Raw genomic sequence first — 23,686 nt, forward strand, 5'->3', positions numbered from 1 at the left:
TTGTGAAACAACCTGGTGCTGTGTTCTAATAATCATAGCGGTTTTGTTGTGAGAATTATAAAATATAGTTAATCATTTTATAGTTGCGTGCACAATGTGTATTGTTCATATTTTGTCCTTTGAACACAACATGAAATGCGAGTGTGCTACTCTGGCAATACTGTGAGTTGAACCAACCAGGCAACCAGGCTGACCTGGCGCGGAAGAGTTTGTTTTTGTTGTATTGGGATGTTGCTTCGACCCTTGACGAAAGGAGTATGGAGGCATTCTTAGAAAGAAATAATCTCAGCACATACATCAAGATATTCAAAGGTAGGGCTTTATTTGTTTTGAGTTTTTAATATATGTTAAAGTAGATGTTATTAAAGAAATGGTCAAGTTATTCAATCTTAACAACTGTTCACTTAGCAAATTACTCGGGTCATCTTAGCAAGTATAATTTTTACGGAAAAAAGAGCATTACTGTCCTTAAACTGTATATCCCGTACTTAGGATCGTGTACGTTTACTTTCGGTAGACCATCCGAAATAATTGTTGGGAAAATATAATTCTTTCACAAATTGGTAATGGTATACAACAGTACCTCATGATGTATGCGCGTGGATACTTCCTACTGTTGCACTACGTATAAAAATGATTTTATTACATTTAGAAGTAGTAAGAAGCATCCACGTGCACGTGACATGCGATATGTGCTTCAAATCCCCCACATATACTCATACACTACGTACAAGGGCACATTATTATTCTTCGCATACCATAACACAACGCAAACCGACGTACATTTTATTTTATATTACTCAGTAATTAAATGAAAGTCGCCTTGTTACCTCATTTTCAAGTTCCTATATCCTCAATGAATAATCCTTAAAAGACTGCACTTCGTGAGTCCTCGCTAAATGATGAGGCACTGTCGTATACTATATCCCACAAATTTCCTTCTTATTATAGCCTAAAACATTTGCGTTGGGCGACATGAAAAGCTACTTCGCACAGATAAAATTCAATTGGGCCACCAGAAGTAACTGTTGAAAAATTATACATCTTTTACGATTTGTGTATAAATACGGCTTGCGCGTGTATTGCATAAAAATTACAGTTCCAAAAAACAAACGAGCTTGTGCTACGCGGCCACTGAAAAGCCTAAATGTTTACCCTATGTAACCGAGTCAGGGCAGGCCGAAGCTACGTTCTCAGGGATGAGGCGCGTGAACGATGGTGAATATACATCAGTGGGAAAGGGTAACTAAGGGAGTCATCCTTCGTATGCCCTCCCTTATTTTATCCGTCGTAAAGCACTTGAAATTATTTTGCACTAGTAAGCCTAAAATACATCTGGGCATGTATTTTCGGTAATTGTTTAGCGATGGGGCCAACACTAACAAAGTTAGAAAACAATATGTACTGCGGGGCTCTAACCCGCCTTCACTTGCTAACGTTACCTCGGAATGAAATGTTATTAACCTAACCTAACCGAATGTGAATAGAATATCGCAAAAATTCGGTTGAAAAGTTGCCCCCGTCCCCAAAACTGAACAATTCCCATACTTTCTTTTAGCAATTCATTCATTTTTTTCGATTCAGTGAATCTATTCCTTTGGTTCGTATATATATATATATATATATATATATATATATATATATATATATATATATATATATATATATATATATATATATATATATATATATATATAACTAATCTCTTCTAGTTGTATTGGGGCCGCGGTGGCTGAGTGGTAGAGCGTTCACCTCTGGTGCTTGGGGTCCCGGGTTCAATCCCAGCCTCCGCCAAGTGAACTTTGTGGTGGACAAACACCGCGTGCGTGGGTTTTCTCGGGGTTCTCCCGTTTCCTCCCACTTTCTTCATTTCACGATTTTACTCATCTCTCATCATCACCGTCTCCTTTAGCCTAACCGGCATAAACGTGGGACGTAAAACTTACAGATTTCATTTCAATTCCGCTCCACATTCCTTGCTATACATGTCAATCTTACGCAACGTTTAGAACAGAAAATGAAAATGAAATGAAATCTTTGAGTTTTACGTCCCACGATTATGCCGGTTAGGCTAAAGGAGACGGTGATGATGAGTAATGAATGAAATGCTGGAATAAAGAAAGTGGGAGGAAACGGGAGAACCCCGAGAAAACCCACGCACGCGGTGTTTGTCCACCACAAAGTTCACTTGGCGGAGGCTGGGATCGAACCCGGGACTCTACCACTAAGCCACCGCGCCCCCCAAAGGAGCGCAATTGAATGCAATGTTTGAGATTAAATGAATATTTTTAATAGCTAATGTTATATTTGGTGTGATTTTCTGAGTAATGTCTCTAATTTAGGTGGCATACATGCTTATGCAGCTTGTCCATTTTAAGCACATAATTCGAAACGATCAAGGCCATCCACAATAGTGCAAGGGTTGCTAGTACCACAATCTTATTTTCTAACACCCGATCCTGGAATCGATTCATTATTTATGATACTTGAGTTGACACTGCTTAAAATTGGATACCTTACATCCCTCGGGTTGGGGAGTATAATCATGAAATAAAAATATCAGAAACGACCAGAAAATAAAACATATATTACTCCAAATAACAAAAATTTGTGTGGCCAGGCTCGTGCACACTCACTAGAGAGTCAGAACTCATGCGCATTGTGGTATCGAGCACCGGGTGGCTCTGGCAGTCTCATTTACAAGATGAATATTACAGGAATTTTTATATTTCAGCACTCGATCGCAGAGCTTGCTACTTAATTTCCTCATACGGAAAACAATTGAACAAAAGTTAAGCTTCAGAAAACCTATATTTCTGAAATAATTAACCATTTCAAAAGACTGCCAGAGCCATCTTTTCCTCGATTATTGCGATCTCTTGCTAACTCGCGTATACGTTTAGCTGTTGACGTTACATCTCTGTCTTGTTATTTTCAATTTGATACTACTATATTTAACAACACCAAACTAATATGACGTATACGTCATGCATTATATGACGTATAAAGTGTGCTTTCCTCTATCCTCATTTATACGTATACTCGCCACCGCGGAACCGCCTGCTCCTGTGAACGCACCCGATAATAATTAAAGTGATGGTAAGGATAATGATCGCGTAAGTTCAGACTCTCTAGTGAACGTGCACGAGCCTGGCCACACAAATTTGTGTTCATTTGGACTATATGTTTTATCTATTGCTCGATTTTGGTATTTTTACTTCGATTATACCCCTCCCCCGCCCTCAGGGGTGTATGATATCCAAGTTAAGCCAGGGTCAACACAAACATTATAAATAATAAAAATCGGTTCGATGGTGGGATGTTAGAAAATAAGTTTGTGGTATTAGTAACCCTTGCAGTTTTCTAGTACGTTTTCAATTTTGTGGATAAGATTGGTTATGCAGTTTGCAATTTTGTACTTTAGTGAGAAGTAAGTAATATGTATGAGAGATGCAGCTGAATTGTATTTATTGTATTTATCTATGTGAGTTTTATGGGTATGTAGTTATGGTCATATATATATATATATATATATATATATATATATATATATATATATATATATATATATATATATATATGTGTGTGTGTGTATGTGTGTGTGTGTGTGTGTGTAATTTATACTGTTGGAGTTTAGGAGAGCTTTTTACCTCAAGCTCATAAAAACTAATGTATTATTTAACTTGTTTTTGCTACAAGAATTCCGATATAATAGTTAGTTTTGAGTTAACTGCTGTATCGGCGGACCAATCTTAGAAATTTTACCAGATGAATTCTAGAATTTATTTTGCTTTATGTGGAAGGGTGATTGAAAGTAAGGTGAGGGGAATAGTTGAAGTTAACAAAATACTTGTTCTTGTTAGTTGTTTTTGATGTTGTAAGGGGCAGTGTCTATTGAGGCGAAAGGGACTATTTAGCGGAGAGGTACACTTGTTATGATTATGGGAAAGGCAGTGTGAAAAAGGTGTGTAAATCAGAAGTGTAACATATCGTGTTTGAGTTTTATCAGGTTATACGGAAATAAGGAGTGGAAATTCTTAAAGTTGTGTGATGGGCATAGTATACGTAACAGTCGAACAGTTTATGTGTGGAAACGAATTCAAACCACAGGAAAGAGCAATATCTAACATTTAATTTTGTACTTTTTTGAATCGCATTTAGTCCCCCCCCCCCTCGCCTATTCTGCACACAAGTCATGCATTGTATGACGTATAGTGTGTGTTTTCCTCTATCCTCATTTATACGTATACTCACCATCGCTGAAGCGCCTGCTCCTGTGTACGCACCCGATCGCTATCGCTGGCGCCCACCTGCCGCAATTCTGCCCAACGCGGTTAGATGACATTCGTGCTTTTAGAGTCCACCTTGCACAAGTTGGTTTGTATGTCATACGTCCACACTGTATTTCGAACAGTAAGCACTACTAAGTAAGCCAGGGTCACAACCTAGTATTTTGGGGGAGATATTGAGTAATAATCTTTTTTTTATTTATTTATTTTCGTGTGGTCTGGCATACAGCAGTAATGCCTTGTGTTTTTATGAGTTTTGTTCTAGAACTTGCTGGAGTTGGAAAATTTCGTTGTTCCTGGTGTAGTATTTCCTTTTATTATTTTAAACATTGAATATCTGAAACATTGATTAATTTAGGACATTAATTATTTTACCAAACGGAACATTACAGGTAAAATACGATATTAAATTTTGATGGTGAAAAAATTAAAATGAATATGTACGTTTTTCCTGACAATCAACAGTATGTAAAAGTTAATTTACAGATAATAAATAGGAGTTCATGCGTATACCCACCATCGCTGATATGATTGCTCCCTACGGATGCAGCCCCGCGCTAACCCGCCTGCCTACCACTTTCGCCCTGCTCTGCCCGAGTTAAGTAAAATTCATGCTTTTTATCGGCCACCTAGCATAGGTTGCTTTGTGTTTTCTGACAATTATTTCTGGTAACAGAAAGTGTTTGTTTAGGTATCTGGGGCCTACCTGGACGTAACCAAATCTACTCTAAGTAGGCCAATCGACAACATAGTTTGCGAAAACAGTAATCCTATTTACGTATATTTAATACAGTCGTGTGTAGTAGTAATGGCAAAATTATTATTTTTTGTGCTACAGTTTCGTTTTAGTCACATGGCGATGCTGAAGAAAGTGAAAGCGGCTACCCTGAGGACCCAACGATAAAAATACTCCTCCCCTTTTGGCTTTCAGCCCGCAAATCTGCCTCCGCTTTACATATTTGCCCGTCATTACATTTGAAGTAATTTTTGAAGCACTTTTGAGATACCCAATAAAGTAAACTTGTTCCGCCACTTTGTTTGTACAGCGTTACCTAAAAATATCAATAGGTTAGATTAGATCTGTTTTTCACCTTGTAATCAAGGGGTCCAGGTATCGATTCCCGGTGGGGCCCTATAAATTATCTCATTTGCAAAGCGAGTAGTGATTAGGATGTCAGTTGAAACAGGAAGGCTTTTAGTGTTCATTTAGCACCCATAGCTTCTTAGTGGCTGAACTAACGTGGGAATCAGTGTACGTTTTATCAGGGTTGGCTGGTTTAAACCAAGGTGGTTTAAACCATGGTTTAAACCAAGGTTTAAACAGCTGGTTTTTTCAAAAAAAATCCAACTGGTTTAAACCAAAAAACAAAAAAATGTTCGTAAAAGTGTAAGTGTTTGTAAAATCTTGATGAACACACATTTGTGGGTTACCACGTTTCACTCCCGTATATTATTCGTATTATATTCAGACCTAAATTCCCCATTCATTACTCAAAAAGATTATACTACAAAAGCAACTTTTTTTTTACAAGTTTATAAATGTTTATTTTGTGATTTTTTGTAGTTATTATTATTGTTATGTAATTGTAATCGAAGAAAAATTCTAAATATTGTTTCGTTTCAATGTTTACTATTGATAAAATACATCGAAAATGCCGTACTTTGTGTGTGTGTGGGGGGGCGTCATACAGACCCCACGAGAGGCATTTAGTGAAATGAGAAGTATCTTTGGTATCTATTTATGTATAAATGAGTCTGAGCCAAAGTGGACTCAAATAATTCGTATCTTTAATCACTTTTCTTACTGATTATTTCTTTAATTTGTACGAATAAAAGTCGTTGTTAACTAACTTGAACTAGATTAGTTCTTCTGTACTCCGTCGTACTTTGAAATTGTTCATATGTAATTAATTCTGTGTAATGGTTTCACTTGTGCAACTGTTTATCTTTTTGTCCTTCTGAAATGACTCTTGACAGTTATATTAAGAAGCATGTAAAGATCAGTACAACGTATTTTTTTTTATCAGGATTCCTTCGTGAGTGAGTCGGCAGACGTATCGCATTTGTGGCCAATTAGTCCTGGTTCCGAGTTCAAATGGAGGACAATTTCTCTCGGATGTAACTCGAGAAGCGGTTTTTATTCCGCTTTAAGCTTATGTGACCCCTTCCAGCATAACCCGGTTGTTGCATAATAACATCAAGGCGAAACAAACTTATTTTTGTCCATATATGATATGAATATATAGAGCAAATCATTTAAACCATATAAACCTGGTTTAAACCAAAAAAACCTGGTTTAAACCAAAAAAACAGGTTTTTTTGGTTTTTTTTAAATAAAAACCATGGTTTTTGCCAACCCTGCGTTTTATAGTAGGATCTTATTTTAGTTGCATGGCGGAAAACGATTAGATCATTTGAAATTAACATTTCGACCAGGATATTTATGATGTTACTTTGATTAAAGTGCGTATTCTAAGTGGGAGCTGGAAAGTCAAAATTGGTACGAAAAGTTGACTATCTCACGATCTTTTCAAGCTACGAAGATGAAACTTGAAAGATTAATTGCATATTAAATATAAGTGGACGCGTGTCCCAGTGGTTTTGAGAATTCTCATTTTAAGGGAAAGAAGAGGGCATTTCCTATGATTTCTTCATGTTGATAGCAATGCTGCCTGTTGTTTCTGATCACATCAGAAGGAAACGGTTGAACAATTTGAGATAAATGTATGAACATTTTTTGTGCCCACCGTAAGTCTGTTCTTATCATTACTTTGATTCAAGGGCCAGTTTTAATACCTTAAAAATCATCACTGAATTCGTATTTACAGATGAAGAAATTGACGACGACACGTTCCAACATCTCACTCCGGATCTTATAAAGGAGTTAATCCCAAAGGTGGGTCCACGAATTAGATTTATGAAGAGCTACGAGAAGTATAAGGAGGATATGAAATTACACCAGCCGATATCTTGTTCCACTCCAGTGTCAGAAACAACGGAAAGTAGTAGTTCTTCTGTTAATGAGGTACGAAATTCAGCAGAAATACAGTTAATTAACTAAGTACGTTTTTTAGGGTATTTGTTCGAGCTTCCCCAATTAGTAATAACAGATACTTTATCAATACACTAATTTTAATACAGCGCATTTCCTAAAAGCGAAAATATCTAATTCATTTGTTAATATTCATAACTGTTGGATCACACTGATGACAATCAAGTAAGGTACAATATGTACTCATTTTTGTACTAAGTTTAGCTCCAATCAGTTCATAATTGTTCCTGTAATTTTGTTTTTATTTACAGACTCTCTTGTGTTGCATATCAACTGAAGGGCATTGCAACAACTTTAAAATGGGCCGGAAATTAGTTTTATATGACTGAGGGTTACGGACTTATGACAACTTATGTATATAAAACTGCGGAATTTTTTGTGGGGTTGGGCAATTTTCAAAAATATGTTTAAAAGTAAAAAAAAAAAAAAAATGGACTTCTGTCTCACCGTGTACTAAAAGTTAAGTGAATCTGAAAGGTTCAAGCTTAGTGTTGATTTGACATGGAATGACTGCAATATGGATGAGCGTTTGATCTTGTATCTCAGTAGCATCTTCAAGTGAATGTTAAAAGTAGAACTCCGGACACATATCTCAGAAGTGATTATGATAGGATCTACTTTCAGATAAATATTCATAACTTTAAAACTGCATATGATTATACGTGACAGGTTTTGCGACAATTTCTTTTTTCAGGCTGCGCCATTCTGGAAAAAAGCACGTTATTAAAACCCACTAAGCTTTGCACATTATCTTATTGTCGGAACTATATCTGAAATACTGATCTTTATAGGAAGGACAGTATTGCAAATACATGAATTTTAGTATTAGATATCAAGGTGAAATGACTTCCGTGATATTTTTTTCCTGTATATCTCCCTGATTTAAATCAGTCCACAGTGCAACATACTAGTTGTTTGGTTTTTGATCTACTTACCTAAAACTTTTTTTTTCTTTGTGAGCAACATCTTCGGGACGGTGTTCCTTAACATGTTGAAAGGACCATATCTCAGTATGACAGAATTGCCTATAGGCTATTTCTATCTTGTTGGAAGATATTGGTCCATCAGCCACGCATCGTCGTTTAGAAAAAAATACCATGCTACAGGTAGACTTTTTGGAAAAATATCATCTTTTTTTGTCATTTGTAAAATACGCCTATCGACATTACGCTTCTAGTTCTACTTGTTTGATAGAGCGATCAATTGCAAGAAAATATTCTCTACAATACGATACGGAGTTGAAGAAAATATTTATCCAACGTGTAGCTATTGTTCAAGATGCTATTTATCCAACGTATAGCTATCTTTCAAGATGCATTCTTTTCGCTTCTCCAAAACTTATTTATGTAGTTATTGTCTTGGTGAGGGCCTTAATTCACTTTGTGACACATAACACTGACCGAGTATTTCTACTGTGAGGAAAGAGTGGATTATTCAGTGGCCTCTTTGTATTCTCGACTTTCTAGTCCAAAAGAATGCTGTGACGACGAAGCTATGGCTAACATGATATATATTTAGATAGACGCATGGCGTTGATTTCTGCGAAATGTTAAGATCAGTTTCTGTGCTACAGGATCTACTTTTTTGTGTGTGTGTATGTTTGTTTGTTTGTTTGTTTTGTAGTGGATTCGTTTTGTTTTTTAGCCTCAATGAAACTATGTCTTTAAACATTATACAATGCGTTTCTTTGTATTGAAGATTGAATTTGTAATAACATTCAAGTCATTATAGGATGCTTCATGCCGAAAATGGTAGATTTTCCGAAAGAAAAAAAAAAGCTTCACGAGATGAAAATACGTTCTAAATTTATTGGTACCAAGAAATTAATTCAAAAACTAACAAACATATTAACGAGTCTTTTTAATGCTAAAATATACAGCTATTATCTCTTTAAAAGATTACAAATGTAACTGAAATATCACCAGAAACTGGCATGTATCCTTTGTACAACGAATGAATCTATTTTCAGTAAGTACTGCATATAATTTCAGTTTCAGGTGTGTGACTTTACTGTTATTATCGCTGCTGCTGGTGAAAGCGCTGAAACGTATTTGTACGAAAGTTTAAACTGTGAAGACGTGTTGGATTCAGCGGTTAATAACTCACCGGAGCCACGTAAGTTTAACTTTGATTACAGTTCAACTTCAAACCTACATTGTGCACATGAATGGTATGGTTATGGCAAATTATCATCTCTGTGATAAATTTTAGGGTAAATGGAAGAGTTTGTAACTTTACCGTACTCAAACGATGACCCTTATTAATGAGACAAAAGTAGGTATCTTTAGGCCTCAGAAAAGCTAAATATCTATTATTGAAAGGATTTGATTATCTATGAGAAAGACGTCGCAAAGTATGTATTTCAACCGTTAATGTGAAGTATTGTTACAGCAGCGGATATGGCCATTGTTGTTGAAATTTTGGCTACTTTAACAACGTTTTACAGCTGTCTGGATCCTATATTTTAAAGCTGCTATAACATACTGTATATATTTCATCGTTTTAGTGGTGAGAGCTTTAAAACTGCATTTCTTTCTTCGATCCACCCTAATAAACGTATTTACATGCTTTCCGGATAGTTTCTTTCCCTGAATGATCGAAACTCGCGATTTACACGGTGACCAGTCAACCAAGAAAACCGGAAAAATCAGGAAATTCTGTTTAGAATCTTTAATTTTGTGAAGATTTGTAATTTTATGTCGTTTCGAAACAGGGTATTTCTGTTTAGATGCAAATATAAGATACTATCTTCCAAAGATAGCCGTTGATTTGTGCTGTTCCTATAACAAAATCACCCTTGTCTCTTGGATTCTGCCCGCAGACATCTATTCAACACTTAATGATTACTATTGATGCGAAGTTTCGTCTTGTAGCTATACCGGTTTGAACTGCATAGTTTGGCATGCACTGTTGTCAGTCAGTCAGTATTCATGGGTTTTATAGTATACTAAAAGGTCATTGAATACTGCATGTGAATTGAGCTAGAGCGAGTGCTAAACAATTTTGTAATAAACACAGTAGCTTCGTTCGCTGGAGACTCAGTATGAACACCGTGCTCGTGGGTTTTCTCGGGGTTCTCCCGTTTCCTCCCACTTTCTTCATTCCACCATTTCATTCATTACTCATCATCACCGTCTCCTTTAGCCTAACCGTCATAAACGTGGGACGTAAAACTTAAAGATTTCATTTCATTTTTCCGTATGAACACCGCTCTGGAATTCGCCCGAGACCCCATTTTTCCCCGTTAGGAACTTTTCTCCAAACCACGTTTTAGCTCTATGGGTTTTTTTTTCCAGACCCCATGCTTTCTCTCGATTGTTACACCGCCCCTACTCTCTACGAGTAACATTTTTTCTCTAGAATCCAAATTTATTACTTCTTATAAAAGTTATCATTTGAAAGTTTCAGATTGACCTCAGAGATATTGCTAGTGTTATTAATATGAAGTTAAAACCTACGTTCTCAGATGTTTATGAGAGGAAAGGTTTCAAATGGTTAGTACTGCTGTTCAAATCACCTTCTTTTCCCACTGAAGAGGTGCCTGTAAGAAAATAGTGGTGATTTCAGAATTGACTGTGAATAAACAAGGTAAGTTTAAGTGAATAAACAATATTACACGTCACGTGAAAAGTGAATGACTAAACGGGGACCTTTGGCATACCGTGCCGATACATTAACCACTACCCTACTCAGAACAGCCACACACACACACACACGTTCACTCCTGAAGTCTGTGATCTCCACTCAGACTACAATCTTGTACTACGGCCTAGCTCTTGTGCTTGAATAATCCAGTATTCATGTATTGAGAACATCTTTGGTCCAGTCATTCATTTTTTCACTGTTTCTGTGTTATTGAATTCGCACCTACAGATGACGTGGTGCATAAACAAATTGGATTGTTCTCTCCTTTCACGAATGTATAAGTTAATTTTATCGTTTCTAGTGTCACAGGAACAATTTCACATCACCCCTCGTGTTGAGTATGCGCATAAATCCGGCATCTTCATCCAATGGTGAACTAACTGTTATTCCTTATTAAATAATTGGTATAATCGGGTTAAAAGGAATTTAAGTTCCGATAAACCTGAAACAGACATGAAGGATAAAGATGGATAGGATTGCCTATTTTTCCTAGACTGACAACTACATTAAATCAGGGTTCTTAATGGTCAGGGAAAACTCAGTGAAAATGGTGCAGGTGAGGAAACTCAGAGAAAAAGGCTGAAAATCAGGGAAAGTCAGGGATGTCTTATAAAATATATTTTTTTCTAACATTAATTGTCCCCAATTTCAGTTTAGCCAACCATTAATGGTCACAGTATGAGACGTAGCTCAGATTTTTATGGGAGGTAAGTGGAATGCACGATGAGCAGTTGATTACTATTTGTCTCTATAGAATAAATGTTCTCATATATATAAATATTCACCGTTATCTATTCTTTATTTATATGTCAGCGTCATCCGACATACGTCATGAAAAAGTCATGGAATTTCCTATCAAAGGTCAGGGAGAAGTCAGGGAAATAAATTTCTCCAGATCAGTAGGAGCTCTGGAAATAGTATCTACACACAATACGATTTACGTATAGGTTTAAAACCACCTAAAACGCTAGAAAAGCACATCACCCAATTTAAGAGTTATTACACAGATGCCAATGACAAATATGGTATTTGCGAAATAAAATGCAGTTGCCAAGAGAGTGAAGGAACACATTAGAGATTCGAAAGCGAAAATCCGGTGTCAGGTTTATCGAAACATTTAAAAGAAACGCAGTGCAGGGTAGAAGATTCAAAAATTTTATTTGGAGCCAGAAATGAAGTAGAGAGACTTTTTTGAAATTTTATTTATTCATTTAACGAAACCAAAAGTAAATCTAGACAAGGGATGACTGAGTGACGAATGGGAGGCTGTTATCACAAAATTTTCACAGTATTGGCATTATAATAAAAATAACATGAGTTAGCAAACTTGCAACAGAAATAGAAAAGGCGCACAAACTGACTGCCATATTTCAGTTTGTTTCAAGACCATCTGCAGATAGCTGACGCACTTGACAATGTGTTTTCCACATATCTTGTCCTCTTTGTAAGTCCGTTCCTTTCTGTTCCTTGATGTTTCTGTTCTTTTTCTTCCTGCTTTTAACCTTCATGACCAAGACTCCAGGGGAGAGTTGAAAACTTGGAAATTTAAAACTTCAAGAATTACAGAAACCTGTAAATAGAATACTCTCCAAATTGCTCTTGTCAGTTTGGTTTCCAGAGGTGACCTCTCCATTACTTTCAATACAGATTTCTGACATCCTACGCGACAATCTTTTCGAAATTCAAGAATGTCTTTTTCCGATAGTCTTGGCTTTTCGTAAAACATCTTTCGGTGTATAAGTTAGTCATGTTTACAAACTTAGCTTACTTTACGTTTTCACTTTCCTTGAAATCAATCATAACTAATCGCTGGCTCTTCAAAACGCTATCTTTTACAAAACAACCAGCAGCAGACAATATACTGGCCTGGAGGGAATTGCAATCGGAAAGAGCTAAGCCAGCTTTCGAGGGTGCGGGATCTCAGTGGTCGAGCGTTCACCTCCGGTGCTTAGGATCCCTGCTTCGATCCCAGCTCGCGCCGTGTGGACTTTGTAATGGACAAAAACCGTGCTCATGGGTTTTCTTGGGGTTCTCCCGTTTCCTCCCACTTTCTTCATTTCACTCATTATCACCGTCTCCTTTAGCCTAACCGACATAACCGTGGGTCGTTAAACTTAAATATTCCATTTCATTTATAATTTTCTAAGCCAGCTTTCCCTGAAACTCGCGAAGAAAAGGTTCATCAGTCTTTGGTAATGTTAAAGAACGTAGCTTTGCAACAAGAAGCTTGTCATTTGTGAAATGTCGTACAGTATCAAAACTTCCACATTGTGGTACTTTCTTCTTGCCAGCAGCACTTGTTCTTTGTTCAGCATTATTTCCATGGCCCGAGAAGTAACATCTAAATGTTTATGTTCATGCTAAGCTGGAAATTTGTTTCGGAAACAGAAATTCTGCGAATCTTTTGTAGTTTGTTCGACGAGCTGGAAAATTGTTAAATAAGTTATAAGTGGTTTACAAATAATCATCTACTTTCCAGCCCATTTATTGCATGGGAGCTTAGAAAGCACAATTGATAAAGTGCTTCCCACAACTTCCAATATTAAGAAGGATCAGATCTGAGGTGAACTAGGAAGTACGTTTTGCAGATCACTTAAGGAAAAAGATTTTCTCGAAACCGGGAAAATGTCACGGAATTTTGAAATCACGAAAGAGTGGTTACCCTGACTTAATGTATCATTGTTGGTATCTGTAAATGATTGTTAGGCGTTACTTATGGATATTGAAATTCACATTGTTCTTGCAGTTTAGTTAGGACCCTTCTATGTACTTTTCTTCGTCGCTGTCCCTTCTTAATTGAATGTTCAGACGCCTATTTTTTCATATCTTTGCGTTCTTAACGTCCAGATTCTGAGATATTACATTTTCTTGGGTTACGAATGATATTCTTCGTGTTCCCTCCATCTTGGCAATACTGTTAGATAAGAGTATACGGGAGAATCTCCTTCAGTTTTCTCCACTTTTTCTTTGTAATGGTATGCATGAAGAATTAAGATGGCGTTCATCGTCCAACGTAGCTCCCAAAAACGTGCATCCAAAGGAAAGAAAAAAAATCGTTACTGAAGTTAGAGATCGTCTGTGCTTAACGTATGTCTTCAAATATCAACATCAATTCAATTCCTGCTTTGTATGAAGATATTGCACACGCTGGTTAGATAACATATACTACTCACCAATATACAGGATCCACTTTTAACAATTACATGTTCCTGTAATATAAAGCTTGATCAACAAGCAGCTATCATCATGTTAACACCTGTCTTCTTACTGTCATTAGGCAAGACCCGCCATTTTGTATCAAAAGATTCCTTTATCAATCTTGCATGTAGTATGTGTATGTAAAATACGTAAGTGTACGTTTGTGTAAAATTAGATGTTTTTTAATGATGTTTTTTTTTACCTCTGTAATAAAATGTTCTGTGCCATGTACTGTTTTACTTGACCCCATACTGACATACTGTACCTCACATTGCAATTATGAGTGAAGATAGTATACGTTCCTGTACACATATATATGTAGATACATGGATAAAATAACCATTTTCTTTGCAATATGCTTCTAGCAAGAGGAGGAATTAAGACGGCTCAAGCTGTAGTACCGGTCAATGTAATAGGAGAAACCAGTTTCCAGGCACAATGTGTACTACAGAACTTTGTAAGTATTCAGACTGTGACCCACTGCATCATTTTGCGGTGTTACTATAGTTAAATCCTCGTAGGTTGGTCTATGTTCAAATTTAGATAGGACGTGAAAATAAATTTCTTCAACGCGTATTATAAGCATGTAAATTGTATTGAAGTTCAGACATTTGTATATACTATTACCTGATACATATGTAAACTTTATAGTGGTAAAATACTTAAATCTTTTAAACAGCTGTCGACGGAAAGTCTACATTTTAGGCATAAAATTCTAACCACTTTCCTTTCAATTTAAAAGTAATGTCACTCTTACTACTATTACCGCAAAATATGATAATGTATTTTAATACTGCATGAAAGGTATCGTAATATATGGTTTATTCTGTTGGTAGATTTGTTTTTTCCCTGATAGTTCTTATTGCATAGCAGAGGCGATTTATTTTAGAAACAGTTATTTATGTTTCTCCCAAATGATATTGCAGTCAACTCTTGCTCTTAAGAATGAACCATATTTTATTTGGATATAATCATTTGATTTTATCAGAAGGTAGAATGATCTTTAGAAATGAAAGTATTTCAAAAAGCAGAAATAAAGAATCAGAATTAGGCACAGTTATAAGACGTTAAAGGGTTAGACTTCCTTCTCTGAAACTTTCGACTCTTTAGGTTGCCATTTGTAAGAGCAAGGTGTTTTGAAACTTACTGGCAGAAACATAATCGGGTGATTCTGAAGCTAAGTATTGACAGAGGGAACCGCTTCAAATAATCTTCAAATAATAGTAATATATTTTGGTCAATTTTCGTTTGCCATCACCAATATTTGTGGAACTGATTGTGATAAAATCAATTGCTGCATATCACTAGGATTTCTCAATATAATGCAGATATTGATTTTCGTCATAGAAGTTGTATTTTACTTACAAATTTCCCTTATACTACTGTGCTCAATATTGTATCCTTGAGTTACTGTAAACAATAATGTAATGTTTTCTTGTAGGATCTGTTAACCATTTTGGAAAATTCTTTAGATGGAAGAGAAGTTTTAAGTGAGTACAAGATACATAATTGTTTGAGCTCCAGGACGAGAAATTTACTAACTGAAGTAATCATACGTCACATTGGCGCCGACAAAAGGTTTGTTCAGTAAAATACTTGAATAAAAGAGCAGTATTTTCTGTTTTTGTTTTGTTATACGTAAGATTTATTTATTAAAGTATTTTTAATTGCATTCTTATTGTAGCTCTAAATTTGTTTTATATTTTGATTTGTTTCAAAGTGTGATTGAAGTGTAATCATGATATAGAGCGTGTAGTGACGTGAAAGAGGTTAAGTGGTAATTAAAGTTTTTTGTTTTTTAAGAAAAACCTGAAAGGGCTAACATGTAATATATCTGTGTGGCAAATTAGTAATAACGTAATGACTAACCTTGAAGAATCTTAAATCTTGCGTACAGTGAGTGAGTCAAGTATTCGAAGTAGGATCAGTTCATGTGAAATCATCCAGTCCGTGTTGCTCAAAGTTTAGATTTGCTTGAATTTTTTACAGTTAATGTGGCAGTATATTGAAAATTCAAGACGAGGGTTTTAAACATTCTGAACTCTTGTTTTATTTCTTTCGTGTTTTTTTTTTTTTTGTTACTATTTTTAAGTGATGACACGAGCTGTTTTTGGAGAAATTTATGTTCGACGGAAAACTTCATAACTATTATTTTTGGAGATATCAAAATGATTAAAAGTCCATTCGATTCAGCAAACAATGAACGTAATTCAGATAGAAAAAAAATTTTAGAAACTGTCAAAGTGATCGCTGAGAATTGACTTTCAAAATAGTTGATTTACCTTGGAGGAATAGTAGTTTCGACTTAAATTTCAGTAGAAGAAAGTGATACTCATTTATATATATATATATATATATATATATATATATATATATATATATATATATATATATATAATAGATATTCTGTACGACTGTTGTTTGGGTAAATATGAAACCTTTGCAGCTGTTTCTATTTTATATAGAGTAATAACGAGCAAGGGTACGCATTAACACTTTCAGCCCCATGTGTATCTTTTTGATACACAGTGAGGGTTTACTGATGGACCACGTGTATCAAATAGATACACATGGGCTGACGGTGTTCATAGCAAACTGTAGTCTGGTCCCGGGATGAAATTTACTCAAACAGGGTTGGGGCTGAGAGTGTTAAAAAGTATCATACATATGGTCCATGTGTGTTGTAATTCGAAGACTCCTCGTGCCATCACTCTTTACACATCCCACGTTAAAGCCAACGAAAATAAAAAAAAACTCCACAACCACCACAAAAAATGTTCTCTTCCTGTTTTTTTGGATGAAGAATGGCCGGTAAATTTGAAGATAGTTAAGAATGTACTTTGTCTCTTTGGCTTAATATCTTTTGCGTGTGTTTTCCAAACTTCTTCACAAGAGGCTTTTGCTTCATTGCTTTTGCACCATCTTGTTTTTAAATGGTAATTCCCAAAGACTTTCTCATGACCGTCAATTCCTGGCACTAAAAGGAATTTTCCTTGATTCAGTCTTACCGATAGAGCACTGTGGGCTTTGTTGTGATACCCTATATTAACATTATTCGGCGCTCTCATTAAAAGAAAATAGAGAAGTGGTTCCGTAACTCCTGTCTATCATTCTCACTCACAGCCAGTTTGCGTGATATAGATCCAAATCTTGCGAGGTGCAAGATGCTGAATTAATATCAGCTGAAACATACTACACTGTAAAATACACCTCGATCATTTATATATATCGGAAATGTCACTGTTCATCTGAGTGATCTCGAAAACTATGGATTAGACACTAATATAGGTCATTTTCGATCATTATTATATATAGCTCCCCCTCCTTGCTGCGGCACAGGGGCATCAGAATTGTCACTGTTAATCTCAGCTACTCCTAAAACTATGGATTCGACACTAATATTAGTCATTTTCGATCATTTTTAACCCAACTATCTGGGCTGAACTTGGATTGAAACAGCATCAGAAGTGTCACTGTTTCTCTCATCGACCCTGAAAACTATGGATTCAACACTAATACCGGTCATTTTTGATCATTTTGAAATGTCTCTCCCCCTCCCCTACGCTGCATCGTCAAACTGAATAGCCTAAAGTAATCCCTGCCCCTAAACTCATGTATGTTGAAACTTTGATTGAGATCGGTCGGGTGGTTCAAGAGTAATGAAGTCACAGAGGCAGTTATTTTTATTTCGATTGTGTTTCGTATATCTCCCCCCTCCCCTCCGCTAAGTTGGCTTGTCAAAGTGAAACGATAGAAAACACCCAAGGCCCGACCCTCGTATATGTTGAAAATTTGATCGAGATTGGTTATGTGGTTCAAAAGTTATTAGGTTTTATTAGTTTTTATTTATACGTCCCTCCCCCTCCGCTAGGATCTACCATTAAAGTGAAATTGCAAATATGTTTTCAGATCCGAACCACATGTATCTTGAAAATTTGATTGAGATCGGTCGGATAGTTCAAGAGTTATTAAGTTACAAAAATAGTCACTTCCAGTCTTATATAAATTGATTTTTATATATCTCCCCCTCCTTCTCCACCCCTACGTTTCTCCATCAAATTAAAATCATAAAAACGACCCCAGACCTGAACCTCATCTATGTTGAAAATTTGTTCAAGATCGGTCGAGTGGTTCAGGAGTTATTAAATGTTATTTATTTTTACACCACCTTTCTACCATCAAAGTGAATAGTCTAAAACTAGCCCAGCCTCGAACCTCATCCATGTTATAAATTTGATCGGCATCGGTCGGGCGGTTCAGGAGTTTTAGAGTCACAAACATAATGATTTTCAATTATATATATATATATATATATATATATATATATATATATATATGTGTGTGTGTGTGTGTGTGTGTGTGAGAGAGAGAGAGCATTATTTATTTATTTATTTATTTATGATGTTCATGCATGAATCAGTGTCTTCTGGTTTGCTGAAAACACTCGTAACAGTAATATCCACATGGCATATATCGTACAGTTATGATGTGTTTGTATTTTTCATTCCAGAATCACTAGTCAAACGTTTTCAACAATTACTGACTCCATTGTTCAAGTCTTCCCTACAGAAAACAAGGTTAGTACGTTCACATATGGGTCAGTTTCTTTCAAGTAATCCAAGAACTGGTTGCTTGTTGATTCGTAAAATATCTCAAGCTTACTCTACTCTTCGCCTCATAAATTACGAACTTTGGTCATGTTTTTTTATTAAGCGATTTGTCTTTGGCAGCCATATTATTGCACTCGCCTATTTTCACTGTTGAAAGAATTGTCAAAAACATTAATTGCTAAAAACAAAACATATTGTCCTAGGACAATGTAACCAAAAGCAGTTTGTTGGTAATTTATTATTGTAAAAGATGACTCTGCTGGTTTTTTTAACTTCTATTCTCATTTTCAAGACAAAATTAAAAGTAAACATAGTAAAATGTACTCACAAGGATGACATCCGAGTACTAGAAACTTAAAAATCTAATACGTAAAGCTGAATCATTCACGTTCTTTTACGTTAGTGATTCACGTTAATTTATGTGATCTTTAGATTTGTAATAAAACAAATAATAAAAATTCATGTGTGAGGCCTTATGGCGTTGGGACCGTCCCAACGACATCTGTTAACGATTGGTGAAACTACATCCGCCTGAGTAACTAGGTGGGGGTCACCCGCTTGCGTCACTGCCCGCCAACAGGCGTATCAGGAACTTTCTAGACTAAGTTGTTATCAAGTCTGTATCTAGGTGCCTCCCCAGTTCGCCGCCTGACGCTGGATGGGCCCTAAAAGTGGTATTCTCCAGCCGGAAATTGAACGCAGGACCACGAGGACACTGGTCGAACACCATAGACGAACCATAGGAGTCCCCTTAATTTTTAATACTCACGTTTCTCTAATCATATTTACCTTTTCCTTTTACGTTTATGCGTGATGTGCAGATTGTCTTGCAGAGTCGAAAGCTCTCATCTAGTGTTTTTAGCTTCGAGAAATTTGGAATTTGGTATCCCTTGGTGAATACATTTTACAATCTTTTGCTTACTGCGCAGATATAGTGAACACAGTTAAATATACTATGTGAACTTTAAGTTAAATTAATTTGTTTTGTTTATTTATCTTTTGTTTTGTTTTGTGAGTCACACCTAATTTTAATTTTCTCTCAAATAGCATACCTACTATGTACCATATAGTGCATTTCAAGGAAAGAAGGTGTTAGCAAGAGGAAAATTATGGGATAAATACAATAATCGAAAGCGACATCTTAGACACAGTGGAGTTCTTCCGATTAAAGGAAAAAAAGATACTACTCCAAGCAGTCCAATTACTCCCGAAGGTAAAGAGTTTGATATAAATGTAGATATGTTAAATTATGAATCCCACAAATATTGTAGAACGTGCGATAGAACGTTCCAGGTGCTTACAAACCGAGTAATCAACCTTTTATACATTTCTCCCATCGTGTCGTCTGTCATTTTTAGAGCCTTGTGAATCAAGAGAAAATCGCCTCGCGAGGTCACGGTTGCATCCATCCGTAGATTTGAACTGTGTTAGTATATCTACAGTTATAGGGTTTCAGGAGCCAGTTCTCATTTTCGTGAGTTATCGGGGTATTATGATAAATTTTCGAATTATAATATTTACATTTAAGTGGATACCTAAGAAAATCAAAATTTAAGTGTTAGTTTAAATAAGTTCTTTATTTAGAGTATCACTTCAGTTCGATCAATATTAAAGCACAGTTACGTGTTAAATGGCAAGTGGTAGAAACAAGATATCTGAATAGTTAGAAGCACGTAGGGCATTACAGAGTACCGGTGTTTTATGGACCTGACTTCGTTGGTGTCTGCGTAACGAAAAAACATTCACAAGAGCGCATTCACTTATGTAGATCGAAAACCAGTCTTCTATTTTCCAAGTTTTTGCAATGTATGAAGTGATCGATAAATATTAGAGAATCTTTAAACGTACAATTAGTTGCTTGATATGGTTATTCATTATTATTAAGTCTTTAGACTATATTGAGTGTTGAATTCCAATGGACAGCAGATTCCTCGAAGCTTAAACTACAAATCAAGAGCTTTCGATTGTACAACACAAACTTCTTCGGTTTAAAGTTAAAAGGAAACTTAAAAAGTATAGATGGTAAACGATGACCGACGTTCAAATCCTAAAAAATCACGTTAGTAAATCAAGCAGTGCGTCAGTGCTTTAGTTTTACTTAATGTGATATTTAGATTTTGAACTATCAGTCGTCTTTTACCGTTTTTACCTTTTAGTCTCCTTTTATTGTTACGACCGAAGAAGACAGTGTTGTTCAATCGAAAACCCCTGATTTCTAACTTACACGTTGAGCAATCTGCTGTCCGTTAGAATTTGGTCTCCAATTGGTGATGACATTTTATATTATTTTCTTCACTGAGCAGATAGTATGTATAATGGATATTATTGATCCATGTACATAATTCACACTACTAATATTCGAAATCCTGATAATTTTAGAGAATGACGAGGAAGACCTTGAGGAATGCATTCTTTGGTTAAAAAATTCCATGGAACCTTGGGAGAAGGTCTGTGAATATTGGAAGAAAACTTCATCCAAACGAGTAGCTGATCTGCGTAACAGCAGTAAACCAGTTGCAGAGTATTTTTCGGAATTTCCAGTTTTAAAACAACCGTTGGGATATACATTGGTAAGTGATAGATATGTAATTAAATCTATGATTAAACTGTATAAAGTTGCATATTTTTTGTATTTCAAAATCATGTATACCGAGTGTGCTGAAGTGGGGTCAGCCCTCAAGAAACTTCTCTCCGGATGCATCCACTTTTAATTGCAAAATAAAACTACTTAGATACATCTGTATGAAGATTATTCACAGCTGGTTAAACAGCCAGCACCGGAAGAAACCGCTTTTACGATTACATCAAGCTTAATACTCCCATTTAAAACATATCTGGTTTTCTGTCTTTCACTGATGTTTCCCACAAGTCTTAGAACACGGATGGTCAAAATATATCATACGTTTAAGTTTAAGTCATAAGTTTAAAATATGGTCATAATAGGTTTTGAAAGCTAAATAACTTCTTACAATTTTCGAATAAAAGTGATCTTATGTTACTTATTGTTCTTGTTTTAGATCGAAAGTGATTTTACCAAAAGGTTTCCTGATAAGGAAGTGTCTTTATATGCAAAATGGAACACAGAGAGTGAAAAGTTGAAACACATTTTCTTGAAAACCAAGCAAAGTGCACCAGACGCAGCGATCTATGCAAGACTTCTTGAACAGAATGAGTTAGATGTAGGTAAGTAGCACATTCACTCAGCGCATGTTTAACTGTTGTGAACTGTAACAGGAAAGCTCAATTATTATCAGTATTGTAGGGAGTGTTGTTAACAGAAAAAAAAAAAAAAAAACGTTCGTATTTTTTCAGAAATGAACATTTTTTTTTACAAAACAAAACATTGCCTCTCGTTTTTTTCTGAATTTCGTTTTTTTTTCAAATAGCCTACGCGCAGCGTTACCAACTATGGATATTAAAGTTTCCCTAAATTTGGAAAAAACTTCGAGAATTTTGTTTATAAATCCGTACTTATATGTCCGAGCGCAAGTCAACTTACGGCAGTCGAACATTGGTCCTTACTGAACAAAAGCGGGTACAGACCGTTCCAGTGGAGTAATTAGGGGGCGCACTAACAATTCGTATTAGGTTCTAACCCTTGATTTTTTTTTTTTAGATTTTCTCTACTTTTCTGTTGACCGTAATCTATTTTTTTGTAATTAGAAGCTTTGTTTCTTAAATATCGCCATGATACTTGTAGGCCATATTAGTGGTGTACCAATGTTCATTTTAAGATAGTTTGCGTCTGTCTGGTAGCAGTGTTGCCAGCTATAGAAAAATTTAATTCCCGATTTTAGAGGAAAATTTTGAAAACAAAATCCGTTTTGTCTCCATTGTTTCCTTCCTGTTGGCTACATCGGGACGAACGTACCAGCGTATCAAAGAATCGTTTTTGCTCTATACAACAACAGTATAGGAAGTTTCAATAGAATAATTGGGGGAAGTATAGTTGAGGTTTACAGTAGACCTTGTTCTCTAAGTGGGAAGATAACTCATACTTTTATAGGTAGAATGAGATATTTTTAAATGGCATGCTTACTTTATTAGATACCGTCACGATACTTGTAGGATATATTAGAGGGATGCCAAAGTTTATTTTAAGATAGTTTTTGTGTGTCTGGTAGCAGTGGTGCCAGCTAACAGAAAATTTTATTTTCCGATTTTAGGGAAAATTTTGGAAAATCTCCCTTTTGTCTTTATTATTTCCCTCTTGCTGGCTACATTGGAAGAAACGTACCACTATCTGAAAGCCTCTTCTTTGACCTAGAGGATGCACCATAAAAGTTTCAATAAGATAATTTATTAGAGAAGCTGTAGCTCCGATATATCTTGATTTTTGCTCCTGAGGCGTAAAAACTGTCGAAATTTCATGTGTATGATGACAGATTTTTTTTCTTTCTCTCCTTGCATCTAAGCCAGCGACTTCAGGTTTTCACTGTACCTTATCAACAGACCAAAAATATTTTTAGGTGATTTGGACCGATGTAGCAACAGTGGTGCTGAATACAAAGAATCTTGAAAATCGGTTAGGGAAGTTTTTGTAAATTTTCACCCTACATTTCCCTCAATATTTCCCTCCCATTGGCAACAGTGCAACGTAACCTACATGAAAAATAGCAACATCCCTTTTCTAACAAACTAGGCCTTAACCAAATCAATCGGATTAATGGTTTTTGAGCAATAACTCACTAACTGAAAATGTAGGGAAACGCCAAAAATGACCTGGGTCCGAAAGGGATAATCAGACAATTTTTTTCGTATAGGTACAAAGAAATGAACGATATGTAAGTTACGAGGGCTTCGACTCAAGTTCTGCTGATTATTTCACGTATCTGCAACATAAATCAATAAATAATAGTTCTCAAAAAAAAAACACATTTGAAAAAAAAATG

The 23,686-nt window shown here is 35.8% G+C and overlaps 2 protein-coding genes and 1 long non-coding RNA gene across 3 annotated transcripts in view; 2 read left to right on the forward strand and 1 right to left on the reverse strand.

Moving 5' to 3' along the window:
- LOC145686411 (uncharacterized) lies at positions 1-8,447 on the forward strand. Its single transcript, XR_014131608.1, has 2 exons — positions 1-312; positions 7,118-8,447. It is a non-coding gene; the product is annotated as an uncharacterized LOC145686411 (long non-coding RNA).
- LOC145684769 (trypsin iota-like) overlaps positions 1-23,686 on the reverse strand; it is an 86,307-nt gene that overhangs the window by 45,351 nt on the left and 17,270 nt on the right. The window lies entirely within an intron of this gene.
- LOC145684557 (uncharacterized) overlaps positions 7,663-23,686 on the forward strand; it is a 20,461-nt gene continuing 4,437 nt past the window's right edge. The window contains exons 1-8 of the mRNA XM_081756950.1: positions 7,663-7,695; positions 9,333-9,456; positions 14,550-14,641; positions 15,626-15,762; positions 18,695-18,761; positions 19,842-20,007; positions 21,174-21,364; positions 21,812-21,977. Coding sequence (XP_081613076.1) covers positions 7,663-7,695; positions 9,333-9,456; positions 14,550-14,641; positions 15,626-15,762; positions 18,695-18,761; positions 19,842-20,007; positions 21,174-21,364; positions 21,812-21,977 — 976 coding nt within the window. The remainder of the gene's footprint in view (positions 7,696-9,332; positions 9,457-14,549; positions 14,642-15,625; positions 15,763-18,694; positions 18,762-19,841; positions 20,008-21,173; positions 21,365-21,811; positions 21,978-23,686) is intronic.

The sequence above is a fragment of the Thermobia domestica genome, chromosome 5, assembly GCF_964235325.1.
Source record: "Thermobia domestica chromosome 5, izTheDome1.hap1.1, whole genome shotgun sequence".
NCBI lineage: Eukaryota > Metazoa > Arthropoda > Insecta > Zygentoma > Lepismatidae > Thermobia > Thermobia domestica.